The sequence below is a fragment of the Mytilus trossulus genome, chromosome 9 (genome assembly GCF_036588685.1).
Source record: "Mytilus trossulus isolate FHL-02 chromosome 9, PNRI_Mtr1.1.1.hap1, whole genome shotgun sequence".
NCBI lineage: Eukaryota > Metazoa > Mollusca > Bivalvia > Mytilida > Mytilidae > Mytilus > Mytilus trossulus.
Window position 1 is genome coordinate 21748746 of NC_086381.1, and position 22019 is coordinate 21770764.

The 22019-nt window shown below is 31.6% G+C and overlaps 2 protein-coding genes across 2 annotated transcripts; one reads left to right on the forward strand and one right to left on the reverse strand.

The window, feature by feature from the left end:
* Positions 1-7058: 7058 nt before the first annotated feature.
* LOC134683690 (uncharacterized) lies at positions 7059-8632 on the forward strand. The gene is made up of 3 exons (XM_063543000.1): positions 7059-7143; positions 7563-7739; positions 8411-8632. The coding sequence occupies exons 1-3, from the start codon at positions 7064-7066 to the stop codon at positions 8619-8621; spliced, it is 468 nt and encodes a 155-aa protein (XP_063399070.1). The 5' UTR covers positions 7059-7063; the 3' UTR covers positions 8622-8632.
* A 2425-nt stretch (positions 8633-11057) lies between these two features.
* Positions 11058-20132, reverse strand: LOC134685306 (uncharacterized). The gene is made up of 7 exons (XM_063544961.1): positions 20051-20132; positions 19209-19347; positions 18488-18533; positions 15234-15745; positions 14500-14601; positions 13567-13855; positions 11058-12723 (listed from the first exon to the last, which is right to left on the reverse strand). Exons 2-7 carry the CDS (start codon positions 19263-19265, stop codon positions 12509-12511), a joined length of 1221 nt encoding a protein of 406 aa, XP_063401031.1. The 5' UTR covers positions 19266-19347; positions 20051-20132; the 3' UTR covers positions 11058-12508.
* Positions 20133-22019: the final 1887 nt, after the last annotated feature.

The window sequence follows — 22019 nt, forward strand, 5'->3', positions numbered from 1 at the left end:
AAGCCGATAAATTTATGCAATAAATAAATATCCTATTTTCAAAGTTTATGCTATAAATATATTAACATTCGTGACAGATGTTAAATTTGTAAAGCCCAGAAGAAAAAGAGAGTAAAATGAAGGAAGGCCAGAATTGCTTTTAAAAAAGAATGCATTTCTCTCTTTTTTTCGTTGGTTCATGTATCTTAATCCCGTCAACTTTTTTCTATTATGATGTCAGGGAGAACGACGACCTCACGGTTTGACGTTTAATACAACTTAAGGATATTTTTAATTTCATTATAAAAAAACAGGCGGAAGATATCAAAGGCACATTAGAACTAATAAGACGACGACAAACTGACAACGACAAAGCGAAAAAGAGAAAAAAAACCACACAATATGAATAGTATACATAACATAACATAGAGAACTTTAGACTGAGCAACACGAACCTATCAAAACTGAGGTCGATCTCAAGTGCCCTGGAAGTGTAAGCAGTATAATTGTTTGTTGTTGTTGCTGCAGTCAAATCGAATCTCCCTCCATTCAAAAGGCATACTACAATATGATTTCATTATGTATAAGAATACTGCAATGAGGTATATTCGTAGATATAAATCAACATGCAGACACCTCATATGTTCAGGTATTTCACATCCAAGATTTAATTGCAATACTCTATACAAAGCACAGACAAAAGCAAACCAAACCTTCAAACAAACTTATCAAGAAAGAATATAGTAACAATACTGTTGTCAGGTGATTGAAAATGGCATATTTTTGATTTGATATTGATTTACTCATATAGTCTTCACATCTGATATCAACACTTTTATTATATTATAGTTGTTGGTATACGGGATGTATTATATATTTTATGTTGGTATGAATCATCTAACGGGAGGGATTGTGCTTGCTATTCATATAATGAAGACATAATCTTTCAAGTACTTTAATTGAGGTCTAGAGCTGGCATGTCAGTAATTACTAGGTAGCCTTGCGCTGATTACAATAGTTGTTGTCTCTTTAACACTTTCCTCATTTCTATTCTCAATTTTCGTTTTTCAAAGGCGTTCTCAGTGGTGAAGTGGAATATTTTCACCACTAAATTTTGTTTCCTTTTTATCCCTTTTTCCTTTAAATTTGTATCTCATTCACATTTCTGATTTCATATTTTCGTAAACCAGTATATTTGCTAACAAAATAACGAGATAATAGTTACTTGCTTAAATCATGCCAGTGGGAAACAAATAATTGTAGCATTTTTTTTAAAACAAATCCAATTGAAAACATACAGTTCCAAAAGGCTGTGCCGAATCTGACTAGTAAAGACACATTTGGATGTGACACTACAAAACCAAAGACCAAAGGTCTAAAATGTAAACATCTATACGGCACTTTACGTCCTTACAAATGTTTCCGGTGTCTGGTGTGAAACACACCTCACATTCTGAAATAATCTAAAAAAAAGTGTAAACATAAAATGTCCGAAAATGTTTTTCTCAATCCACGAGAATTGGTACCCACGACAATTAATAAATCTTCAGTACCAGTTGTATCTTCAAACACATGAATTATATACCACATGCAACATTATAAAATTACCCCCCTCCTTTTTCCAAAAAAATAAAAAAAACCTGCGGCCAGAAAAATGGCCATTGTTACATTCTAGTTCGTTTCTGTGTGTGTGTTACATTTCGGTGTTGTGTCTCTGCTGTGTCGCAGTTCTCTTATATTTGAAACGTTTTAGTTTGTAACCCTGATTTGTTTTTCTCTATCGATTTATGAATTTTGAACAGCGGTATTCTACTGTTGCCTTTAATATTATAGTAATGTCGTATGCAATAACAAATATCATAGTTGCCACTACTGCGTCAAGGGAGACTACAAACCCATTTCCCTTAGCATGCCACATTTATATATTTAAAGATTCGAATGTATTGATAAGGGACATTCTACAGGCAAACTCAAAGGATACCTGGAAGGCTGTAGTTTTTAATTGTTAAAGATCTTGATTTTTAATGCGACATGTTATGGTTAACATGCATGTATAACATATGATAATTCTGTCGTAGATAAGTAACAATGCTTATAAATTTATGCAAAACGCAAATATCCTGTTTTCCACGATTACGCGATATGTCATGTCAAAGATTACAAAGCTGATAAAATGCTATAAGTAAATATCCGATTTTCAAAGTTTACGCTATAATAATAAATAAATAATTTACCATTGTGACAGATGTTATGTTTCTAAACGACAAGGGAACAGAAAAGTACAATGAAGGTAGGCTATTTATTAATTTTTAGAAATGATTTTAATTTCAATTTTTTATTTTTTTATTCTATATCCTCATTGGTAAAGTTGAAATATATATATGTTACAGGCATTTTCTAAATTTAAGCATTTTGTAAAATGCCTGACAATTTTAGGCATTTAAGAGCAAAATTCAGTCATTATACATAATGACTAATTTTTCTAGGCATTTTACAAAATGCCTAAAAATGGTTTTATAGAATAAAATGTAAATAAAACAAAACAATTCAAAAGCTTTGAACACTGGAGCCATTTTATTTATGATAATTACTGAGAGTTTTTATAATCAGGTATAAACTGAATTATTTCAAAAAACTAAATTATTTATCATTTCTCAAAATGTTTGGATGACAGAACTGTTACGCAATATTTGTCCTGATTTTTTGTAAATACATGTACATTGTTTGGTGTAAAATCTGGTTTAAGCACTTCAACCAAAGTTTGAGAAACCTGAATCATGATATAGTTTGCTGTTTCTATACATTTACTTACAAACACTTAACTTTCGACATCATTGTGGTTTGCAATAAGCACTAACGTCACACATTGTATCTTTTGACTTATAGCTTTTCACGGACTGAATCAGATCTGCCCATGACGGATGATGCGTGTCTAAAAGGAGACGCTTATCCTATCAAAGCACTGTTAAATGCTGTTTTAAGGAAATTTTGCAGTTTTGGTTATTATCTTTCATATTATCATAAATTACAAAGTGAGTACGTACTTTACGTAGTTTCACTAAAAAAATATATCATATGAAAAACAAACCTTCACAGATGGTTTAAAAAAAAATTAATTCTACGAAACCATTAGTTATTTTCTATGCAAGACATTGTGTTTTTGCACTTTTGTGAATAACCTACTTCTACAAATTGCCTGTAACTGAAACTCAACAGGCAATTTGTAGAATTTTGTTTCTAAGTTTCAGTCATTTTACAAAATGTCTTTGTATTTTTAGTCATTTTGTATAATGCCTGTCAAGTTTAGGCATTTTATAAACTGCCTGAAAAATCAGTCATTTTACAAAATGCCTAAATTAAGAAAATGCCTGTAATATATATAATTCATACACGATTGATCCTTTTCTTTACAAGTTGATTTTTTTATTTATTTATTATCAATGTGTTGATCATTTGATCTAAGTTCTTCAAAAAATTATTATTACGTCAAAATCTAGCTTTAAATTTCTCTGAGTTTTCCATGTGATGTCATGAAAAAAGGCGACCAAGCCTGGTGACGTCACATAGAAAGTACACATATTTTTGCATATCATATGTAAAGAAAGATTGAATTTGTCTGCATATGTTTATAACAATCATCAGAAAAAAGATTCCAACTCCAAATCGTGTGCAATATGATATTTATCAACTCTCGACAGTTAGATTTTAAATATTTTAAAACACTCGACAAGCCTCCGATCACTTGTTTTTTGTATTTATTTTAAAGCTATCTTATTTAGATATTATCTCGAAGTAATGTATAACATTTTTGTATTAGCTACCATCAATTACAAATTTTAAATCATTCCCCTACAAATATAAGTTCACTATTCCCATTTCTAACAAACACCATGATAAAAGTGAAACTATTTGATAACATTTTTTTTTGTAGGTACAGACATTGCTATGTTTTTGTCTGTTTCTTGTACATGAAAGACTTGCAAGGGTAAATGCAATATGCGAAGTGCCAAACGCTGTGGATGAAACACTGGCCTCTATTCCGCCAGTATTAAGTTCGATGGACTCAAGTAAGCTTGGGAATTATCCAGGGTAAGTATATTCTAACTAGTTTTGCGTCTGTCCGAAGTCAGGAACCTCTGACCATTGTTATTCTTAAATTTTTTTTAAACTATGTTTATTTATATGTTTCGAAGATTAGTTGAACTTTTACACATTTTGGTAAAGGGGCTAGCTGAAATCCACCTCCGCCTGCAAGATTTCTAGCTGTGTTGAAGACACATTGGTTGCTTGATGCTGTTTTCCTATCTATGGTCGATTTGTTATAAAATTGAGAAAGGAAATGGGGAATGTGTCAAAGAGACAACAACCCGACCAAATAAAAAAAAACAACAGCAGAAGGTCACCAACAGGTCTTCAATGTAGCGAGAAATTCCCGCACCCGGAGGCGTCCTTCAGCTGGCCCCTAAACAAATATATACAAGTTCAGTGATAATGAACGCCATACTAATTTCCAAATTGTACACAAGAAACTAAAATTAAAATAATACAAGACTAACAAAGGCCAGAGGCTCCTGACTTGGGACAGGCGCAAAAATGCGGCGGGGTTAAACATGTTTGTGAGATCTCAACCCTCCCCCTAAACTTCTAACCAATGTAGAAAAGTAAACGCATAACAATACGCACATTAAAATTCAGTTCAAGAGAAGTCCGAGTCTGATGTCAGAAGATCTAACCAAAGAAAATAAACAAAATGACAATAATACATAAATAACAACAGACTACTAGCAGTTAACTGACATGCCAGCTCCAGACTTCAATTAAACTGACTGAAAAATTATGATTTCATCATATAAACATCAGGCACAATCCTTCCCGTTAGGGGTTTAGTATCATACCATCATAACATATATGAGAAGAACATAACCCGTGTCATGCCAACAACTGTTTTTAGAATAAATGAGTTTAGTTCCGACGCAAAGACCTTATCAGTGACTCAATATTAACGCCAAAATATGCAATCTTTAATGACTTGACAACAGTATCGTAATTATATCCCTTCTTAATAAGTCTATTCAAAGGTTTTGTAAGTTTCTGAGGTGAATACTGACACCTTTGTGCTTTATAAAGAATATTTCCATAAAAAATTGGATGCGAAATACCTGAACGTATAAGAAGTCTGAATGTTGAGCTATATTTACGAATGATATCTTTATACCGATGATAAAATTTAGTAAATGTTTTGACTAGTTTGTGATATCGAAAACCCTGGTGTAATAATTTATCAGTAATACATAAATTTCATCGATTTGTTGTCTATTTCACACATTCGCCGTTGCAATTTTCAAATTTATTATATCGTATGTATATTGTAGTGTCAACAATGTTTATCGCTTACATTTGGCTTCAGAAGTAATTGCTATTTTGGTATCGGGTAGTTTTTTTTCTAAATTATTGTCACACAAAATAATTTGTAATCATTTTTTGGTTAATTTGTGATTTTTTAGGAAGTTGAGCTCACTTTTGGAGTTTCGGCGATTTCCCTCATTTTCTTGTTGTTTCATCTGAATTTGAATCATCCGAAAGATTTAAACATCGGTTAATGTAACTACTGTTGCCGATTTTGTGATTGACGTTCTTGTACAAATCTTATTTTACAAATGGTCAAAACGTACAAGTTGACGTATAGTGTTTTCCCAATAAAATCATAAATATTGGCAAATAAAAGACCAACAAAGTAGACAATATGTATCATCTGTTCCTGTTAAGATGGTATTTTTTTTATATAACGACTTGTCTATTAGTTTGTCAACAACAATATTGGACTTTTACCTGATCGTGTTCGTGTTGCTTAGTTTTTTTAGTGTTTTGTCTTTGTTTGCACAATCGTTTTTCTGTTTGTGTTTTTCTTTTTGAGACCTGTCAGTTTATTTTCTACTTATGTGTTTGAATGTCGCTCTCGTATTTGTCGTCTCTCTTTAAATAGTAAATTAAACAATTATAATAAAGTTTCAAATAAAGAGTAATAAAATTAATTTAAACTAAGCATTACCAATAACGTTTACATAGCAGTATTGATTAACAAAGGTAAGTATACGGCTTGTGATGAGTCATTAATACATGAAAGTGTTCATCTGTGTACAAACACCGTTAAAAATGTCACTGACCAGTAGGGTTCACCGCAGGTCACTTTGCTTTTGTTCTTTTTTTTGAAATATGATCTAGTCAACAACTTCAGATGAAAGACTGTTTGACTTTTTACAAGTAGTGCACAAGAAAACATCCCATCGGAAGGAACGGACTACTATATACTAGCACCAAATAGAAATCTCAGGATAAACGAATTCACGTTGTTAATGAATTTTAAATAGTTTTATGAAGGGGATATTTCAACGGAACTAAAGTGAGCGGAAATGTGAGAAAACGATTTATAACAGACAAACGAGTATGCGATTACTTAAATTGAACTCGAGTAGTCGGCCTCTCGAGCGAGTACCCGATTAATCGTTACCATCAATATGTCTTTTTTTGGAGAAGACGCCATATTTGTCTGTACATACTATGTACAGAAAAATATGGCGTCTACTCCATATAAAGACACATTGACTTTAAGTTTGTTATTTTTTTGCTTTACTTACAGTGTCTTATATTTGGTACATGTTCATTAACGGATTACTTAGTGTTGTAGTTTAGGCTAATTTATCTTTATACCCGATACATAACAAGTGCATACACAATGTATTTGTGATATATCTATCTACGAAAGTAAATGCTTCCTTATCAAAACTTTATATTAAGTTTGCGTAAATGCAGTGTGCGGCATGCGCATGAACATTATAAGAATTTAGACTAAAAGAATTACCGATAAGGTTAAAATGAAAACATCCCTATCAGGTATTAATGAATGATAGTTATATTCAATTATTAATCAGCTACCGATGTAGACATAAACTCATGTTTTTATATTGATTTGTGTATTAGTAAACTATAGAAATAGTTCGTTTTTTGCATATTCATCTATAAAATTAGATTTTATTTGTTGCAAGATTGTCATTGAATTGTAACGAGCGTTTTACATTTTAGGCTTATGATTAGAAGATTTATAAGGAAGCACAACCTCAAGAAAGATATTTTGGAAGCCGAATCAAGACTGGCGTTTTGTATTGCGTGAGTAAATCTCCTAATGTCAAACGTAGTTCATAAAAATACATATAAAAGAAATGTTTGACATGATTGCAAAAAGTAAAATAAAAACCAATACCCACTCAGAGAAATTTACAAAACGGAAAGTCCCCAATCAAATGGCAAAATCAAAACTTTTAAACACATCAAACGAATGAAAAAAACTACCATAGTCCTGTCTTGGTACAGATTTATTTTATGTAGAAACAGCATATTTATTATTATTAATTTAAATTTACCTTTTTCCACCTTATTTCTTACAACAATAAAATATGTCAGACAAATTTAATATGAAAATGATATACAGGAGAAGGGTTTTTAAAGATTGAATAACTATAGACCCCCCTATATATTTTTCATGGTCTGCTCTCGAAATGTTTTTCATTTTCATTTTTTATTTGCAGAAGAGAAGTAAAATTTCAAATTTCTGATCTGCCTCCGAAGCTGATAGCAGAACAAACATGCTCTCCATTTGACACACAAGTTCCCATACCAGATAGAGTTTTAATTGATGGCCTTAAATGTTGGATATTGGAAGCTTGGCGCAATGTTAAGAGATGTAGCTATGTGCAATGCAACTCGTAAGTAGAATTCTCCGGAAAAGAAAAGACAAAAATGTCAAAATATTTATGATATTAGAAATAAGATTAGTTCTTACTTATATTTATTAGACATATTCTATCATCATCGATATCAGTTCTTATTTTTTCCATTCAACTTTTATAATTGAACGCAACTAATGATCGAGTTTCTTGCATCAAATAAGTACCCGGATGTTTTGGATGAGTGGTTGTCTTTGATGTTGCCATTGCGACGTCATGTTTAGTGAATATGCTCAGTGAGGTCACATAAAACGAGCACAATCTTTTATAAATCGCTGAAAAAAGATAAATGTTTGCTTTCATATTGTCAAAACATATTGAGAGAAATAGATTCCATCATCGTACATGTTTTCACCATCGACCGTTAAATTTTGAAATCTGTAAGTTTAGCCATTTCCTCGTATTAAATTTGAAAATTTCTCTATAGAAAATATCTTGTATTACACTTTATGCAGTGGATGAATTTATCTTTCTTATGATTACTAACTGACAAATCACAAAAATTCTTATTTGAAAACCAGACTCCACTAAATATAAGGCATTGCATATATTTGTATAAATCACCATTTGATTATAAAAAACTATGTATCAAGATGTTCTATAGAATGCTTCCATTTGATATATACACACTTTAACATTAATATTTTTAGGGGTAGGGAAGACTGTCAGGTACCACCATCAGATACTAGACCTGTTCCTACTCAATTTAAGTGCCGAGCCACCAATCCAAGATTATTAAAGGTGTATGCATTTTGTGTTGATACAACCAAGAGAAGACGTCAATACCACATGAAGCATTTTACCATTCCTCTTCCTCAGTGTTGTACTTGTGTCAGATTCGAGTGTCGAGCGAAAGGATGAATAATTACAATTGATTTACGAGTGCCTGATTCGCACTTTCTTCTTTATTGTAACTTCTCAATACCTCAATTATATAACTTTAGATATCAATTAACAAATGATTAAAATCGTAAGTAAAAATTGTCGACGTTTGTAAAATACATATATATGTAACTTATTTATGTTATTATTAATTTTTGTATTGACATATTCCAAGTTGCATAAAGAAACATGAGATCTCTTTTTAAGATGACATTGATTGAACTTATTGGGTTTTTTTTAAACTAAACTGTCTATAACCATTGCTCACTCACAATGCAGTTTGAGTCTGTTTTTGCGTTACTTACTTTATCAAGCACGAGTCAGTTGATCTCATTGAAATATGTTAACAGCGTATATACATCGTTAATATTGAGTTTGATAAGACAATTCAGAAGAGTGCATTTATTGAATTGAGTTTTTAAACTAACTAGGACACAAAGGGGTTTTGCAGTGATATTTCTTTGTTGACGCTTGTATGTTATCTTAAGTCTATTAAGTCTAATCTATTTACTAACAACGACAAATGCTCTTTTTGTTGATGACATCATTGTCAAATTAACGCAACTGATTTGTCTTCTTCAGACAAAATGTGCCTCTGGTATACAAGGATATGGTTTTGGCCTTTATGATAAGTTATTACTATTTGCAACATCATGTTTTTGGATTTTTTTATTTGTTAATTTGTTTGTTTGTTAAAATTTGTTTGTCAGTTATGTTGTATGAATGTGATGCATGTTTACACAGTTTTGATTGTGTATTGTCAATTAGTGTCACCCCAGCCGATAATGTAAATTAGTCAATATAACGGAACTATAGTCAATTTGAAATCGTATATGATATTAAGCAAGCTATAAAAAAAAAGGCAACAGTAGTATACTGCTGTTCAAAACTCGTAAACCTATCGACAAAAAACAAAATTGGGGTAACAAACTAAAACTGAGGGAAACGCATTAAATATAAGAGAAGAACAACGACAGAACATTAAATCACACACAGAAATGGACTTAAGCATTAGACAAAATCCGACGAGAATAACAATTATAACATCTAAACCAAATACATGAATTTGGGAAAAAAAGTACCGTGACACGTCTTATAGTAATGTGAATTTACACTCAAATATAAGAGAAAACAAACGACACAACGAAAACACAACGTTAAATTGTTACACACACAGTAACGAGCTATGATATAACATTTTCCTGACTTGGTACAGGTACAGGACATGTTTAAAGATAAAAATGATGGGTTGAACCTGGTTTGTGACCAGGCTCTACCCATAATTTTCTACCAAATAATGTCTGTATCAGGTACAGGGATTATGGCAGCTGTTTTATTATTTGTTCTGTTAATTTATAGCGTTTGATTTTGTATTATAGACTTCTCGTTTTTTAATTAGTCTGGGAGTTCAGTATTTGTTTTGTATATCTTTCATGTAAAACATACAATAAAATAACAACGAAGAGAAACACAAAAACGTTTAATTTTTGTTCAAAGAACCAGTCTCTCTTTAGCTACAAGTTAACCTGTTCAAAAGTATTGAAAAGTTATCGAGCTTCAAGGTAGATTACAAAAGGGGGCGTTCATAAAGCCTAATTCTTATTATTGAAATCAAAGCGAAATGTATTGAGTTTTGTTTCCATTAACAATATTTAATTTCACATGAAAATGTATGAAATGCACACGAAGTAGTATTATTTCCCTTTATTGTCAGAATACATTGAAAACTTGTTTACAGGAATTATGCAATTTTGAAAATAATTAATGGAAAACTCATCTTTCTTAATCATTAATGAATAAATTTTCTTACACAAATCATTCATGGATGGTCTTTTATGAGCTTGAACTATTCAAGTTCAATAGACAAAACAGGCATTAGATACCAAAGGGATTAAGATAAGAAATGTCATATCCTACTTTAAAAAGGCGACAACACGATAAACAAGTTGCGACAAACGTTTATATCTCTTAGCTGACTTCATCACTGATGTTGAAATCGATGCATATTTCAAAATGACTCTTTTATTAATATTCTACTTCCATCTCTCATAAAAGATAAGTTTATTCATTCCGGTTGAATTGAGGAAAAACGTTGACAAATAGAGACAGTAATGATTCGGATATCTCCAGAAAGAATCGTTAGCTTTGTTCTTAGTTATCGACACAAAATGACTATATTTGAACTGTACATATATATATCTTTTTTTAATTCAGGTTGCACATTAGTATCAACATATTTATTCAAAATTATATGTAGATTACAACAGCTATATGGTAATCATAAGAAGCATTTTAATCATGTAACAGTTTTGTAAAAAATATTCATAAATGCAAACATGTTTGTGTTCATCAAATGATGCATAAAAAGAATGTTAAAACGACATCGTCATTCGTTAAAAAAAACATATCCTTGAATAACCTTTTTAGCTGCTTTGCTACACTGTTTCAAATCTTTTTAATAATTTTTTAGAATACCGAAACAAAATGACCAATTAATCGATTGTCTTTTGTGTAAATTTGTTTTTACTTAACAATTGTGAAAAACATATACAGATTAATCTAAAAGGAACTCTTAATGAATTGGCTCCAGATGAACGAAAAGAAGCTAGCATTAACATTTATTACACATTTAATAAACTCATCATAGATACCAGGATTAAAACGTTACATTTACGCCAGACTCGAATACAAAAATGTCAAAATGGCCAAATGAAGTACAAAGTTGAAGAGCGTTGAAGACCATTCCCGAGGTAGAAAATAGATGGAGAGTTGACACTCATACCACATCTCCCTATATCTATATATGGAGCAGTCCATTATAAGAATGCAACCTGGTTGACGTCTGATGATACTTATGATGAACATGTGAAATAAAGTTTCAAGTTAGGGTTGATGTAAAACGTTGACAGCAATTTTAAAAGGAAGATCCACATATATTGAATTAATATAGAACACAAACATTCCCAACAACATTGTCCGACATATAAATGTAATAATGCACTTTTGCCTTATGAAGAAAAGTGCTATATTTTAAATCTGTGTGTCTGCAATTAAAATAATTGCTTGTAGTTGTTGTGGTTGTTTCCATTCTCATAATTGTGATTTCGTTATTTTATTGAAACATCAAGTCAGTACACTGTTGAAACTCATATAAAATGTAACAATCGTGGTTTTATTTTTATCAGAGTACATATATTAAACTGAAATCATTTCAAAATATATTTCGGTGCATATATATCAAATAAAACAACAACAAAACTATACATGTATTTACATTGCATTTGTTCTTGTCAAAACATCATGTCAACAAGTATGATAAAACAACAAATACAAAGCGATTAAAAAGTCGCCGATAGTTCAGTTTTCTCCTCTGTTTAAAATTAAACTGTTTTATAAGGTAAGCGGTGATCTTCATTTTGTAGGAAACCTGTATTGCTCTTCATCACAATGTTCAATATGAACGTTGTGCTTTTTGTTAAAAATCAATTATGAGATTTTGAATAAAAAGAAAACTTATTAAATGAATAGGTCCGTTGAAATGATTTACCTATAATATTTCTCAGGGAAATTTCTTTTATATTTTAAGAACCTTACAAAGTTATTTTCATGATATATATTGAATAAAAAAAGTAGTTCATAGTTCCTTCTTTACAGCTTATAAAATAAAGCAAAATACATATATATCATCCCGTCTCATAGAAAAATATAGATATCAAAAAGACATCCCTTTTTTGATTGAACACTTTTCTTCTTACAACTATAGAAAATACATTTTAATCCTTAAATATGTGTTGTAACAGACCAATTGACGAAATATAGTTGTATACACAATTGATTCAAATTATTGTTTTATGGTTAGAGGGGGTTTATCTTTGAACGTCATACAATGCTGCCCAGAAAGATTCCTTGAATTTGTCGATGTCTTTATTACCCAATGGAAGGAAAAGTTTATTTAAACATGTGTAACTTGTCGGATAACACATATCCGGATTTGTGTTGAATTCTACACAGAAGGTTTCTTCAATGATTGGAGGATCATAAAGTCCTGTAATGAACGCAAACAACAGTCGTGCTTGCGTTTCTGAAATGAAAAAAAAAGCATTATACTTTTATTCCCCTTTAAAAGTGTCCTGTACCAAGTCAGGAAGATGTCCATCGTTATAATATTGTTCTTTTCTGTGTGTGATACATTTTAACGTTGAGTCGTTTGTGTTTTCTCTTATTTTTGAGATATTGAGATAAGACGTGGCACGGTACTTGTCTATCCCAAATTCATGTATTTGGTTTTAATGTTATATTTGTTATTCTCATGGTGTTTTGTCTGTTGCTTGGTCCGTTTCTGTGTGTGTGTTGCGTTTCGGTGTTGTGTCGTTGTTCTCCTCTTATATTCAATGCGTTTCCCTCGGTTTTAGTTTGTTACCCCGATTTTGTTTTTTGTTCATGGATCTATGAGTTTTGAACAGCGGTATACTACTGTTGCCTTTATTTGGGGAAGTTGACATGAACTTGTTTAAATGAGCCAAATGAAAAAAATTAAATCGTATTCTATTTGAATTGTTTTAACCTTTGCATTGCACACTTATTGATTTCTGCCTGGTATATTTCTGTTTATGTACCCGATTCAAAGACCTCATATCAAATGACAAATGGATATCTATTGCGTTGGAATAAAATTACATTTTTTTTCTACATCCAGTGTAAATAAAATATGGAGTCTAAAAAAATTGATTTCGGAAAATTCAGGCCGTTTGAGATATGGATAACTTTTCCTTTAAATATTGAAATCAATTAAAAAAAATATGTTAATACATTCATCTAATAATTTGGTGTTCAAAGTTTGTTTCTTATCAGTTTAAGAAATATTTTAAAGAATGGCATACTCAGTCAAATTATTTGAATTGTGTTAAATTATAATCATACTAACCATCAAGCGCATCAATGCACAATTTTGCTTGTTTTTGTGCTTTTCTTTGTGTATCTGTTTTTGTAGGCAGTTTGTCTAGCAATGGTTCTAATTTCTGCTTCACATAATTGGCAGTGATACTATATTGCTCTGAGTATACAAATAACGGTTCAAACCACGTATTAGATCTGATGGTATCCAGAAAACCCATGTAGTTAAGACCTTTTTTCAGCTGATCAATTTCTGAAAGTCTTTGGTCTATTACATACCATTTTGTAATATAATGAAGCAAAGAATGTTTGTTTTTAAGCTAAAACATGAAATAGAGCTAATTTGCATATTAATTAAAAAATAATGTGCTGATCTTTCGTTGTCTATCTTACGTGTAAATACGTACGAAATATTTCCAATGATAGAGATTTATAACCGAGGGAAGAGTTGAGTAACAAAACCTTGTCTAACGTTGCATAAACTTTGCCTGTTCATAGTCAGGAACTTAGTCAGTGGTTTGCTTTTGTAATATTTCATGATTTTTAATGTAAGGAAATCGTGTTGATTGCATACATAGATCTTACCGGTCTGTCTTATTAGCTTGTTTTTTTTCGAACTATTAAACCCTGTCACATTCTGACAGTGTCTGTTCATTGTCAAGAGCATGTTATTCAGTGGTTTTCAATTTATAGCTGTGCATCATATTTCGTACAAAAGTTATGCCGTTTTCTTGCTTAAAGTTCCTAATTCCTGTGTCAGTTGGTCACTTGTGGAGAGCTGTCTCGTCGGTAGTCTGAACTGAAAAAATTGCATAGTCTCTTGTTGATGACTTTAAGTCACAATCCAGGAGCAGTAACATAGTAAATGCAAACTGATATCTTTTTTCTTTTCTTTCAATATATCGCTTCGGTTTGATTGGTAAGCACCACAACAATAACAGGTCAAAAGAAGGAAACCACTTACCGTCATTAATTGCCCTCCTGGCCAACCAATAAAATTCAAAAAGTTTGCACTATCTTCGGAAATGGCTTCAGTCATTTCACTTTCTGTTTTGGCATCTTGAATCTACAATGTCAATCAAATACATAGTGATAACAAAAGGAGTTTGCATACTCTTGCCGAAAACTTCATCTTAATCTTTGTTTAGTGAAAGGAATGCTACTTTTTACTGTTAAAAGGATACATTTCAAGTTATCTGTGCTTTGCAGGGTGTGTAGCTGGATCGTTGTGTGCGTGTTTGCAATGAATTTGTAGTGGAAGCATGATTTCTATTGGATACAAATTGTATGATGGACTAAGGTTTACATAAATAAATCACATGCAGTATTGTCTTAAGAGCAAACTAGTTTAGGACTTGCTCCTGAAAATTGCATATCCATACATTTAAACGAAATCAACATTTTTTTCTTAGATCCTGTAATGACCTCTGTTGTGTTTTAAGTGCTTTTTTGAACTTACAATGAATACGCTTTTCCTACAGTATCTGTTGTTATATCGATCGAGATTAAAACGTTGACGTTGAATACTATACAGCTAGTTGTATACCACCGCACATCCATATGCCCTTTCAAAGTGAGTTCAGAACCCTGGTGAGTGATATTCTTTCGCATATTTTAATATTTTCCCATAGGAAAAATTTGGTGTTTATAATAGGGCAATAATACTTATATGTTTAACTAGTGAAAACATATACTTGCCTTTTTAACTGTATTCCATACATCACCTAGGGGTATGTCTGTAATGATCAGGGTTTGATCTATTTCATCATCACTTTTGCCAAGAATTAACATAAATACAGCATTGTTCATGTATGGAAATCCACAGTCTCCATTCAAAATGGCCTCTACTATCGCAATACCCAAGGCAGTAAATTCTTCTTTCTTCGTTAAATCGTGTTTTGGAAGCTGATTTCTACCAGAACCTTCAAAAAGTCTTCTAAGACACTCTTGAAAGAAAATTGAGTAATATTGTCTCCGAAATCCACTTCCGTCTACATCAAACTCATTTTCATCTTCTCCAATGAAAGTAATAACAGGACATTCATGTGTAGGTTTCATTCCAGTGCGCATTGACCTGATCTTTCCAATGTAACGAGCCATGGCGTGTTCATAAATTTTCTTTTTTTCCACCTCCATCTGAACAACCTTTTCTTTGTCTCCAGTTATTTTGTCGATTGCAGGTTTAATACCCTCTCGGTAGGAATATATATCTGTTGTAAAAATATAATCGTTTAGCAAAAAATATTCATACTAAATTAGACCTCTAGAATGCTGGTTCACTGTTTGCATGTAAAAGCATTCGCAATACATGAACTAATTTATGTTGTTGTCTTTTCTATGGGCGGGTTGTTGTCTCTTTTACACATTCCCCATTTCCATTCTCAATTTTATAATTTACTCGGTGAAAAAAGTACAGGGAATAGGAAAGGCTTGACATAGGACAGTTTTACATTTGTCATTTGTGGCCTTTTAGAGTTGACTATTCCCGTATGGGTTTTACTTATTGTTCAGAGCGGCCATACGGTGACTTAATCATTTAGTTTCTTGTGGAGAATTGTCTCATTTGCAATCATATCACGTCTTTGTATTTTTATTGTTTCAAAACGGAATAATCTCATATGCAGCTGTATTTTGTGACTGTGGTATGTGTGTTGTTCTACAATCACACTGTCACACACACATAAAATAGACGACGAGTCTCTATCGACTTTGAGGGTAGGACTTGCTTTTGTAACTAATGACGACTCTGATTTCCTCAATTTATATCAAATTAATAGTTCAGCATGGAGTACAATTGTACAGAGTTGAAACTGCTCAGTATCATCCTTAATCGAATCAGTCATAATGGAACGTTAAAACAGTTTATATAAAAAAAACCAATGTTACTTGAATAGACACACAAATAATTTTCTGAATGAGCGACAAATATAATTGACATATTTCTACATTGGCTAGAGGTATAGGGGGAGGGTTGAGATCTCATAAACATGTTTAACCCCGCCGCATTTTACAGACCTATTTATAAAATTAAATAGATACAAGAATACTAGAGAAGATTGAGGTAAATTTCGATAATTGAAAAACACATTGCCACATGAAATAAGATAAGCTTAATTTTTCAAACCTGACTTAAACCGTTCACAATGAAAATTAACAACATTCCTACGTAAAATATTGAAAATCAACGATTTAACTAAATTCTATTATAAAATGTACGAAAGGTCTTAAAATCAAAAAAAGAAATTGTCTATTTTCCCGCTGTGACAATACATACACCCAATAATGCACTACCAACAAAGACCAAAGCATTAATAATAGTAAAAGCGGTATCATCATATTTATCTAATTGTTATGAATATAAGATATTACGATACACATTTAATTTTGCGTTTATTTTCTTTTTCTTTAGAAAACTTAAGCTGTCACAGTTCTTAAGTGGGAAATATTATGTCTAGGTATGAATATTTTGTACTATCCCCGATATATATGTAACACTCCCAAACGTGTCCTTCCCCCCAAACGTGTCCGATTCCCCCAAACGTGTCTTTTTTTCCCTAAACGTGTCCGAAATGTACAATATTCCCCAAACGTGGCCGATAAATGTTATTCGCCAAAACGTGTCCAACAACGCCAGAACGTCTCATGTCTTTTAGCGTTAATACATGTATCTCCTAAATAAAATCGCTGATAACGTTGACGACAATTTTATAATGGGGACACAGGTGACAAAGTTTTCATTTAATAGCTTTAGTTAATTAAATGTAGGTTTTAATGAATATCATAATTAAAAATTTAATCTGTAATTGTTAATTAATTTTTGACTGAAATTGCTTATTGTTCAGTTGCAAGTATTTCAAACTCATTAAGAGCGAAACTGCACATAGTTATATAGCTGAATTAATCGGTGACTTTGTAAATTATTTTGTACTTATAAACTCCAATGATACGTTTTAAATTTATCCGAATATTGCCTGGAGGGAGTTAAGCAGCATTTTTTTTACTTTTGTTAATAGTTCTCCATCTTAATTGGTGTGTATTTCAAAAACTCATCAATTCATAAACTGTTTATCCGTGTTTTTTTTTTATAAATTTTAGGTTTCCAGCATCACAAAAGACACAAGATCAAGAGACATAACGTCCAGTGCCAAATATTTCATGCATTGGTTTTATAGATTCTTTTTATCAATATGAATGTTATGTGATCAACGCCGGTTATTAGTGGTTACCATAATTGCAAATTAAATTTGTACTGTATAAATTCTCTTTCTAGACTGTTGATAGCGTATTTCCAGTTGCACGTACTCTATCATTTTTAGAGAACATACATGTTTTAATGATTTTATTGTTCTATACTATTTAAATTATATTAAAACTGATGATTGCGTATTGTCCAGTTGCAAGTATTTCATGCATATTTAGAGAGAACATAGGTTACAAGTTTTTTTTTTTTTACATTTGTACTGTATAAATTTATTTTAGACTGTTGAGCGTCCAGTTGCCGGTGTTTCACAATATTTAGAGAGAACATACAAAGTGACACTTTCATCCGTTAACTGTACATTTAACTAAACATGTTTGCTTACAATTAACATACAAAATAGCCGAAATGACGCCCCGCTTTTACCCAGTTTTTTCGACCGGTTTTTAAAAATACCTTATCTATATTTTTTATGAAATGGTAAAATTAGTATACGTTGATGGAATAGCAATAACCAAATAACGCTTGATGTGGACACGTTTTTGGGATTGGACACGTTTGGGGGTTTGGTGAGAAATGGACACGTTTGGGCGTTTATACAAATCACACGCTTTTGCGATGTTTATAACTAGACATGTTTTGCAGTTCAGTGACGTCAATGTGGACACGTTTGGGGGAATCGGACACGTTTGGGGGGAAGGACACGTTTCTGAGTGTTACATATATATATATATATATATATATATGTTCGTACCTGATACTGCAACATGGGCTAATCTCATAGCATCCTTCAAAAGACCCTGTAACAATACAAAAACATATTTAATAGTATGACAAGAAGTGGTGTTTAAATCAAAGATATGATGCAGAAGAGAGGTGGAAGATACAAACGGTATATTCAAATATATAAATCGAAAAAAATCTGACAACGCCATGACAAACCAAAATATTGTTTTCCAGTAAACAGAAATATACCCAAAAAAACTTTTACAATAAAAAAAAAATACACGTATAGATAAATTAGAAGCAATAATCTTAAGTTTGTACGTTGTTATACTGTGCTTCTATGTACCATTATATTATTTACTTATATTTCTCCTTCCTGGGTGTTCTTACGTTTATTTGTATTGTCTTCCTGTCACATTATAATGTCATTTTAGCTGTATTTCTAATACAGCCAATAAATGCGAGGTTTAGCTAGCAATAACACCAGGTTAAACGTCGTGTAATGTACCAAGTCATAAATAAGATCAATAAGAAAATAAGGCAGTTATTATCAAATAGTCCGTTTTTATGTGTGTTAGCAATTTCTGCAGTTCCGTTGTTTTCATCGTATAATTGATGTGTTTCCATCGGTTTTGTTTTGTGACCCGGATTTGTTTTCCATTTATGACTATTGAACAGCAGTATACTACTGCTGACTTTATTTTGCAATAAAAAAAGGAATTGATAGATGTATGAATTAGTAAGTGTACCTCTAAGCCACGAACTGGACCGCCGGGATTTTTCCCTTTTGGTGGTTGGTTACCCATTTTCTTTTAGTTTTTTGTCCAATCAGTTATCCCTGGTTGAAGTTTAAAATGGAAATAACATGATCTTGTTTTTATGATACACCTAGAAAATATCGTAAAAATGAAAATAATTATCGTCATGAAATAAATGTTTTTAAATCTAAGAGTTACATTATACATCTATTGGATTCAATTGTTTAGCAAGAAAAAAAATTAAATCATTTGGCAGGTAACGTTAACTTCTGTTTGGCAATAACTGGAACCTGTATGGCACTTTTCAATAATAACAGGAAGTAAAAATTCTTCCAATGTTTAGTTCAAAAAATGTTTTTTGGCTTAACCATATTCGTCTGTTATATCAAGAATTCTTTTTTTGAGTTTAATTCACAGTTTTGACTCACTCAACGAATAACATGTTTTCTACTTCTTTTTTTAAATAAACAAAAATAAGAACTAACCACTTACATAAACAAGTTTTGTACACTGGACTCAGAGTAATAAATAAGCTTTATTTAGAGTCGGCATGGTATATAAAACATAGACAAACATAAGCTCTAATGAGCTTTTAACCGACATAACCGAGTGGACCTACAGGATACCCTAAATATTTATTTGTAGGTTATTTTGCACATTTCGTACATAAATCGAAAGAACAAAACTAAATGCAGATTTTCCAACACTTTCGAAGGTTTATAAGTGGTGTTAATGTAAATTGAAAATTTGACTAGAAATAACAATTTCAGCGTTTAATAAATAAATGTACATAAATGGCATAAATTTAAAACAAAAAGAAATTCAAAACTTACCTTGAATGAATTCATAACATGTTTATAAGACCTACGTCAATAAACAATCTATATGTATAAATCGTAAACACATAAATGAACAGGTAGCATAAATAAAAACAAAATTAACAGGGCTTTAAATTTTCAAATTTGGAAAATGATTTATCACACATGTGTGAGATCAATATTTGACAATTTTCCAAATCCTTGAATTTTGAAGGCATTTAAATATTTGTCTATAATATACAGTTTGAATAAGGAGAAACATGATATATCTTAAAGAATGGAGTTGTTTATATGTTATTTTTATCTTTATCGAGACAGTATTTATTTGTTATCAACATATCTTTAAATAACATTATCATTGCAAGTTTGAAAAGAAGATACAGACCAAAAGCCGTTACATACACAAAAACAAAATATCTTAAAACAAAAAATCTCAAAATAATTAAATTAATGTACGTGAATTGTAAAAAAACAGCCAGTCGTTCATATGCATGTATATATGTGTATATAGGTACTCTAAATCGAATGGGACCATAGCAGCATGGATAACGACCCGTTACAAAAAATCGTTCCTTTGAAATCTAATATAAGTACAAATAAAAATATATCATTAATTTATTCTCTGTGTCATATTAATACTCAACAGCTAGATGTGTCTGTCTGTCTGTCTGTCTGTCTGTCTGTCTGTCTGTCTGTCTGTCTGTCTGTCTGTCTGATATAGTTAACATACATGGAAAGTTCATTATAAGAGCATATATTGAACCCACAGTACTGGTATTTATCCAACTTATAAGTTATCTGCATATTGTGACCAATAATCTCTGATAATCATGATGGCAATAATTTCATGGAATTAAGATTGTCTGCATTTTGTTTGTTCCTATGAATTTTTTCATTTGTTTTTTTCTTGTTGGTAGTTATTTTTATAGCCTTTTTTGAAAGTGTTTTAAAAAGGATGAAAACATAATCTTACAATCAGTATCAATGAGGTCTGGATCTGGCATGTCGGTAACTGTTAGTAGTCCTTTGTTTATCTATGTATCATTGTTATTTTGCTTAGTTTCTTTTGTTACCTATTCTGACATCGACTCAGACGTCTTGTTAACTGAGTTTTACTATGTGCATTGCTGTGTGTTTGTTTTTCAAAATTGGCTAGAGATATAGCTCGGGATGGGGTTGAGATTTCAAAAAAAATGTTTCACCCCGCCGCATTTTTGCCTCTGACGTTTGTTAGTCTTATATGATTTTTGATTTTAGTTTCTTTTGTATATTTCGGAGTTTAGTATGACGTATATTTTTCACTTTACTAGTACATAGTTTTGTAAAGGGCCCAAGTAAAGCAGACCATACGGGATCGGGATTTTCTTGCTGTATTGAAGACCCATTGGAGGACTTCGGCTGTTTTCTGCTCTTTGGTGACATATTCCCCATTTTCATTCTCAAGTTTGAATAAGACAACTCTCCCCAAAGAGACCCAAATGACACAGAAATAAGCAGGGTGTCGGAATACTCAGGTTTTTCTGCAAGGATAGGCCTATTTTGAGACCATGAAAATGTGTCGGTTAAAGGACTTTCCTATATTGTGACTCCCGTCGTACACGATGGTAATGAATCTACACCTTTTTGTTTCAAAATGAACTCGGAAGCTATATATTCTTATTTATCATTTCTTTTTATATGTGCTGATTTAAATATGAGCCTTTACATAATTGATTGTTTAAACAGGTGTCGAATGTAGAGCAGGATCCGCTTATTCTTATGTATCAACTGTGACCACCTTGTTTTTTATGGAGTTTGTTTTGCGCAGTATTTAAGTTTTCTATATTTTGTTTTGTATACATTTTGTCTTGTGGTCATTTGTAAGTGTTTTTCGACGCATTACCAGTTTGTTTTCGACTTAAGGTAGATACATGGTATACCGCCATCTTCGATTGAACAATCACAGTACAAAATCGGTCTAGTTATTTGCCTAAATCTGCATATT